The 7,519-nt window shown below is 52.5% G+C and overlaps 1 protein-coding gene across 1 annotated transcript in view; it reads right to left on the bottom strand.

The window, feature by feature from the left end:
- Nucleotides 1-951: 951 nt before the first annotated feature.
- The window catches only part of MBTPS1 (membrane bound transcription factor peptidase, site 1), a 50,646-nt gene continuing 44,078 nt past the window's right edge, over nucleotides 952-7,519 (bottom strand). The window contains exons 21-23 of the mRNA XM_081216134.1: nucleotides 6,584-6,710; nucleotides 2,983-3,113; nucleotides 952-1,793 (exon numbers count right to left, since the gene is read on the bottom strand). Of these exons, the coding sequence (XP_081072260.1) occupies nucleotides 1,597-1,793; nucleotides 2,983-3,113; nucleotides 6,584-6,710 (455 nt within the window). The 3' untranslated portion in view covers nucleotides 952-1,596. The remainder of the gene's footprint in view (nucleotides 1,794-2,982; nucleotides 3,114-6,583; nucleotides 6,711-7,519) is intronic.

Here is a 7,519-nt window from a genome sequence, read left to right as displayed (position 1 = left end):
TCCGCAACGGGAGAGGCCACAACAGTGAGAGGCCCACATACCGCAAAAACAAAAAAACAAAACAAACAAACAAAAAAATGGGTAAATGTCCATCAAAATGGACATTTCTCCAAAGAAGACATAAAAATGTCCAATGAACACATGAGAAGATGCTCAACATCATTATCTTTAGGGAAATGCAAATCAAACCACAATGAGATGTCACTTCACACCCACTAGAGGGCTATCCTCAGAAAGATGGGTAACAGTAACTGTTGTGGAGAAGCTGGGACCATCATACACTGCTGGTGGGAATGTAAAACGGTGGAGCAGCTTTGGAAAAAGAGTTTCGGCGGTTCCTCAGAAAGTGAAGCATAAAACTGTAGGGTTTTACTCCTCGGTGCCAACCCAACGGGAATGAAAACTTATGTCCACACTAGAAATGGTACATGCATGCTCAAAGCAACACCATTCACAGCAGACAAAAAGTGGAAACAGCTCAGTGGTCCATGAAGTGAGGATTAACAAAATAAGACCTATCCATCCGACAGGGTGTCATTCAGGTCTAGAAAGGAGTGAAGTATGGAGACAGCTACAACATGGATGAACCACTAAGACGCACTCCGGGAGAGCAGCCAGTCCGCCAAGGCCATGTGTTATACGACGCCCTTTTCATGAAATGTTCAGATTAGGCAACTTCATAGAGACAGCAAATCAGGGGTGGCCTGGGGCTGTGGGAGGAGGGAACAGAGGCTGACTGGCTGCTGGGTAGGAGGTTTCTTTTGGAGGCGATGAAAATGTTCTGGAATTATAGCAGTGATGGTTGCACAACCTTGGAATATACTAAAAACCACTGAACTGTACACTTTTAAACAGAATTTTGTAGGACGTGAATTACATCTCAAAAAAATATTTAACAGGCTGACTCAGAAGCCATTCCAGGTTGTCATCAAAGAGAAATGGACAGGTGGGTAAGAGCCCGTTATACACTTCTTTTTAGCTTCATACAGGTAATGCGTATTTATTGAAAATTTTCTTCACCAACAATGGTGAAATCGAGACCCAAATTACAAAACACGATGGCAGTTGATACTTATAAAAATAAAGCGAAGGGCTATGTTTCACAGATTTGTGCAAGTTTCTTTCAAAATCTCAGCCTGTCCTCTCGTCAAAAAGGAGATCACGGCATCTGTGTTATTCCTCATGATGTAATAGTAAAAAACTGCGTTCCGTTGACAAAAAAAATAGCTTTGCTTCCATACAGCACAAGTCTTTAAAGTGACTTTTCCCCAACAATAAATATAGAAAATAGCCTTTATGGAGCACGTCTAGCTTGGTCAGAGCCGTTTCCTCCCCGACAGCCTTTAGGAGTTGTCCGAGTCTTTGGTGCACGGGCGGCCGGTGAGGTCTGACTCCAGGCTGCCCCGCGGGGCCCTCTCACAGCCCCGCGCCCCGCACGACACACCGCGAGCCTGCGCTCCTCGCAGGGGGGAAGCCCGCTCAGCACAGGCTCTCAGAGCATTTCGAGCAGGGGGATCCCGGGAGCCCACGGCTCCGCCCGCCCGCCACGGCCACCCTCGAAGGCGCTCCCCGGCGCTCACAGCCAGCGGGCGGACGTCACACCGAGGGGGCCTTTGGCGGGTGAACCTGCTGCACGAGCTGTGGGCGCTTCACCCTGGGCTTCCTCCGCTTTGGCCTGCTCTTGGCCTTGTTGATCTGCACCACGAAGAAGGCCAGGACCACCATGGCTCCCAGGAAGGCGAAGACGGGAATGGTCTGGCCCACCTCCTGGTTGTAGCGGCCAGGCATGATCCCTGCAGGAGGACAGCGGGGGACGGTCAGTCCACACGGCCGCGGCCTCTGTGCCTACAAGACGAGCTGGGCTCGTAGTGACCCAGAGAAAGAATGAGAGAGAATTGCGTCCAAACTCTCAGACGAGGGCTTCCTGGGGCAGGGCGTGGGGTGTGAGGTCTCTGCCCCGCCTCCCCACCTGTGCCCCCTCAGAAGCCAGCGCGGTCCTTCTGCTGCCGCGGATTATCTGCAACGGGGGCGCCCTATCTCTGTTATCATGAAAACCACAGAAGATGGACAAGTCTAGGCACTGGTGTTACACTAGCTGGACGGGGGGAAGAGGGAGGCGGCCTGGCGGGAAGGTGAGGACGGCCGGCCACGCTCCCGCCGCTGGGAAGGCCTCCCGCACATGGGACACGTGGTCGGGAACTGAGAGTGGCCATCGGAGGAAGCTGGGTTTGTGCTGTCACACGGCTCTGTAACTGAGCGACGCTGGCGCTCCAGAACTAACCTTTATCATCAGTGCACCCCGGGACCTGCAGGCAAGGCCCTCAGGAGCTTGACGTCAGCACACAAAGTCCCCAGGGTTGGACCACGTGGGCCAGGGTACCCCTTCCTGATCCCTGGAGTTCCTGGCCAATTCCTAACACCAGGAGAAGTGCCCCTGGGGAGCTGTAAACTTGTGCAAGAGCACACGGGTTTCCGGAACAGAAGAGGAGCCCACACTCCGCTGGAATGACTTGGTCCAATCATCCCAGATAAAGGACAACCTGTCCCCGACAGTCCAGTGAGGTCAAAGCCATTATATGGCGGGTGGCGGGGGGACCATTTGATGTCACTTAGGGTGAGGGACACCCCATATTTAACTGAGAATCCCAGCTCAGGGAAGTCCCATCCTAGGGGGGCCGGGGCAGAGAATGGGTGAAGACGTCTGGGTTGAGGGTTCAGGGGCCATGCTGTGACAGACGGACATCGTAAAAGAAATTCTAACTTGAAACTTCAAGCAGAATCTTCTAAGAGACGACAACATGTTAACCCTTTAGGTCTGCTTTTGGCCTTGTTGATTTTTACCACGAAGAAAGCCAGGACCCCCATGGTCCCAGGAAGGCAGAGACATGAACGGCCTGGCCCACCTCTTGGGGGACAGCGGGAGGCTCTTTTGAACAAACCAGAGTATGATTCAGCCCAATAGTAAAACGCCGAAGAACTGACCTCCAGGAATGTCCCACGCTCCACTCTCTCCCGGAGACAAGGGTCTCACTTGAGGGCGATTTGATCGGAAGCTGGGTAACACCACCTTGTCCAGGTCGATGGAGAGTAACTTCTGGTGTTTCCAAAGATTACTTCAGGAAAACGGATTCAAACAAAATAAAAATAAGCAACTGTACTGGCCCAAGGAAGCTGAGCCAATCCCTAAGAAGTAGAAAGTGATTTAAACATTAATGCGGGGCTTCCCTGGTGGCGCAGTGGTTGGGAGTCCGCCTGCCGATGCAGGGGACGCGGGTTCGTACCCCGGTCCGGGAAGATCCCACATGCCGCGGAGCGGCTGGGCCCGTGAGCCATGGCCGCTGAGCCTGCGCGTCCGGAGCCTGTGCTCCACGACGGGAGAGGCCACAACAGTGAGAGACCACAGCAGTGAGAGGCCCGTGTACCGCAAAAAAAAAAAAAAAAAAGAAAGAAAAAAAACAAACATTAATGTGAAATGCTGTCCCATCTACGTCTACCTAAACACAACTGGGGACAACAGGAAGCACACTTCCAGGCCCCAAGACAAGAACGTCAAGCAAAGTCCGTACACACAAGATTCAGTTCTAGAGGGTTTACACCACTAGCAACTCGAGCTTGTCTTGGCCTAAACCAGAAACGTCACCCAGCAGAAGGAGAGAAAACTGCACGTAACCTCTGAAAGGAGCCGGCGGTCGCAGGCGAGTGGACACAGCCCGGCTGGAAGGTGCGCGGTCTCCACCGCGAGGCAGGAGAGCGTGGGCACTGCTCTCTGACAGACGCAAACCACGGCGGCAGAGGGGGCAGACCTGGTGCCAGGGGCCAGCCGTCACCCTGGCCCTCAGGGACACCACTCTCAGGAGGCAGAACAAGGCAGACACACAAGTAAGCGAGGCGTGGACAGAAACCACGGGAATAAAGGCATGAGATCTGCCTAGCCTGCAGGGCCACAATGAGGAAGAAAGGAAACACATGTGCTCTGCAAAATGTACCGGACTTGCTACGATGGCACCATTATTCATATCACTAATTCTAAGATCTGAAGAAGAACTTGTTCAGGCCAACACAACTCGTAACTGAGGAAGAGAGGCTGGTATACTGCCAAGAGCAGCCTGGGAAGACACAGAGATTAGAGCACAGAGTGCGAGTGGAAAATCTGAAGACTGCTGTGGCTAAAATCAGGGAAAAGAATAAAATACGCTTGCAAATTATGAATTCGCCATTTTTCTGCTTCTCATTCATTTGGAAATTGCTGGCCCATCTCTCACTTTGGCCAAGAGAGAGAGCAAAGAGTTCAGTTCAATCAGCAATCAGGATGAAGGTCAGCAGGAAGCCGACAGACACCGGCTCTGTAAAGAGGTTTTCCGAGCAGGAAACAGATAAGCTGCTATCTTGCCCGTCCAACCGGGCAACTGCTCGGAAGATGCCGAGTATTATAACCTGTTCTATTTTATATAACCTAACTTTACTTTTCAGGTTTAATCAGTCTGAAAATTACACTGACAATGCCAAGTTACAGAATCAATGACATTTAAGCGTTATAACCCTGCAGGTGAATACACACGGGGCCGTATGTTAATTCTCACGGTGCTCTCCTGTTCTGGAATTTAATTACCTGGCAGTGGCCCCTTCTTGTTGAGCAGACGGGGTGACAGTGCACCACGTTATCATTTGAGAATTTCACAGCGTCCCGATGGGAGGACAGGTTAGCCTCACCCAGGGGCTCCTTACAGGTCTGACATTCCTGCAGCTGCTCTGGGTGCGGATGCCTGACGCCCAGGAACGACACTGGGAGATGAGTCCTGGTTTCAGGAACGGAGTGGACGCCTGCGCTCAGCACTGGGATGACGGACCCTGAGCCTTTCCAGGGCTCTCTGACACTGTCTCGCATCACTTCAGAGATTCAGAATTTAGACCCAGATCTAGGTCGATGAGAACTGAGAACAATTTTCAACAAGATGTGAGATGTGAGATAAAGGTGAAGCCTGTATAACTGATTAAATTTGTTATAAAGCAAAAAAAAAAAAAAAGGTGAAGCCTGGGGGGTGTATTAAGAAGGAATTCTTGAGAGCGACAGTGAAAATCAAATTCTAGGAGCTGCACAGCATCAGCATCCTTGACGGGCCAGGCTGGGACTTGATGCGTTGTTCATTGTGGACACGCAGACACCAAGGATGCTGTTATCTATTCTCAGAGTCCTGAGCAGCACTGTGGAGAATAACTGGGTTTCAGGAAGCTTTGCCAACAGCCACTGTCCACTGGGCATGAACTGATGACCACAGCTAGAGTTCAAGTCTGGTTTGAATACTAGGATGATGATAGGTTATAAATAAATGAGATGTAAAAATGGAATCTTATCAGAAATTTTTAAATGATGGCATGGTAACTGAAATGGAAAAGTACTCGGTAATTAAAGTTTCAGGACCAGAAGTGCTGACGAGTAGAGAGCGTGATGAACCCACAATTCTGTTTTCCATCGAGCGTGTTCTGAAGATGACGTGCTCGTCACTCACTGAGTGAGCGGCGCACTCAGTGCTTCCGTTCATGACGACAGTAAAGCAAAGGAAGCTTCGGGGCCTCCTGCAGGCAGCGCCCTCTTCGTGGCTCACGATGTAGACAGTGGCCCCCCGTGCCCTGCCACACACACCCCAACACCTGTACACACGGAGACCCAAACGAAGTGGGCAGGCTGGTGGGGGAGAGAAGGCAGGGGCCCCCCTCGAGGGGAACCTGCCGCGTGCGTGAGGCGTGCTGCCTGTGAGGGGAAACAGCTGCTTGCGGCGTCGCTCAGGGAGGCAGGAGCCGTGGGGGTGGGACTGCTCCCACAGCCACGCCCAGAACATGGGCCCCTGCGTCACCGTACCAGGACCTCAAATCTCCTCGCCAGAGCAGGAAGTTATCCTGCTGGGGCCAGCCATGCCCAGGAGAGAAACAGGGAGAGGGACTGATCTAGAGAAAAGCTGGAACCAGCGGCCTGAGCTGGCTCTTCTGCCCTAACAGAGAAACAGCAGGGGTCACTCAATTTTTGGCTTCTGAAAGGAAACAACAGAAACGAAGAGGCTGAGCTTGACAGATGGAGAAGCAGGCAGATCAACAGCATCTGTCATGGTTAAGAAGTCACTTTACCAGGGACGACACTCAGCCCAGGGTGAGGGCACAGACGCAACTCTGGGCCCGGCAACAGGCCAGAACCCAGATCTACTCCTGAAGTCTCTGCCCCCGGGTGTGACACAGAAAGACCCTGTCCGTACCCCAGAATCAACACCGCACGTGGGGAGCGCTCAACTCCCGAACCTCGAACTAAACGAGCCAGAGCTTCCCCTTCACAAGCTTTTAAACCAAGAACCAACCAAACCTAACGGGAGGCTAATTACCCAAAGCACTTTTTATGCAGGATACCACCAGGGTGCATAACTCTAAAGGTCAATACGGGAGTTCGCTAATTTAAAAAACCATCACAAAATGACAAGCTAGACTTGATTATTCGATAACGGTGTCAGTAAAATTCAGCTCCCTCTTATTAAAAAAAAAAAAAAGGCAATGAATCATAAACCCAGCAGAAGGCGTGGAAAAGCAAAGTGTCACCAACCTGGGAGCCGTCTCATTCAAAGGCTGTGGCTTGGCCCACGACAGGTGCGGACAGGCTGGCAGCGCCCGAGGCTCAGGGCCTCCCAGCCGGGCCTCGAGGACCTTGGAGTACCGGTGCAGGTGGTTCCCTGGGCAGCACCCATGCCAACAACCGGGCCATCGTTGTTAAGAAGATGCAGGGGGAAAACAAGGCTTCATTAGTTGTCTGTCTGCTTCCCGGCCGTCAGGCCCACTACACGCGCTTCTCACCTGTCTGCCAGGTGCTCAGGGGCGAGGTCTGGCTGCTGCCGAGGGTGAGCGAACAGATCAGGACAGCCGCTCCCTCTAAGGTGGCCACGCTGTACACACGGCAGCGGCCGGGCCACCCCACTGACCGGAGTGACACGCACTAGGCGGTACTCGAGGAGTCTAACCTGTAGATACACTTCGTGGAAACAGCTTCCTCTTTTCAAATATTTAATGCTCAGGCCAAGAGAAAATCTGCATTTTCAATATTCAAACTTCTGTTTGCTTCTCAGATCTGTGCCGTCCCTTACTGTAGCCACTGCCCACGTGCGGCTGCTGAGCGACTGAGAGGGTGGGTGTCACATGTTTAAATAATGCCGTTCTGGTGAATGGGGCTAAAGAGTTTTATCACAAAGAACTTAACCTGTTTCATTTTAGTCCTTAAATGCGGCTACTGGGAAGTTCAGAGCCACACCGCGGCTCGCACCGAGTGTCCAGGGACAGCCTGGGACGAGGGGGCTCGGACTGCGCGGCCACAGGCTGTCACCCGCTAGGCGACCTCGGGCCCTGTCTCTTCTGTGAACCGGAAAGAAGTACCTATTTTCAAGGGTCCCGAGAGGGCTTAGAGGGTAATCCCTGTGAGCGGCCCCAGGCTGGCGCCTGGTACCCAGAGAGCGCTCTGACCTGCCGGCAGCTCCTCCCAAGAGCCCGT

Source organism: Mesoplodon bidens (assembly GCF_964165515.1).
Source record: "Mesoplodon bidens genome assembly, chromosome: 18".
NCBI classification, from domain to species: Eukaryota; Metazoa; Chordata; class Mammalia; order Artiodactyla; family Ziphiidae; genus Mesoplodon; species Mesoplodon bidens.
Note: the sequence above shows the minus strand (reverse complement) of the source record. Positions and strands in the feature narration are given on the sequence as shown.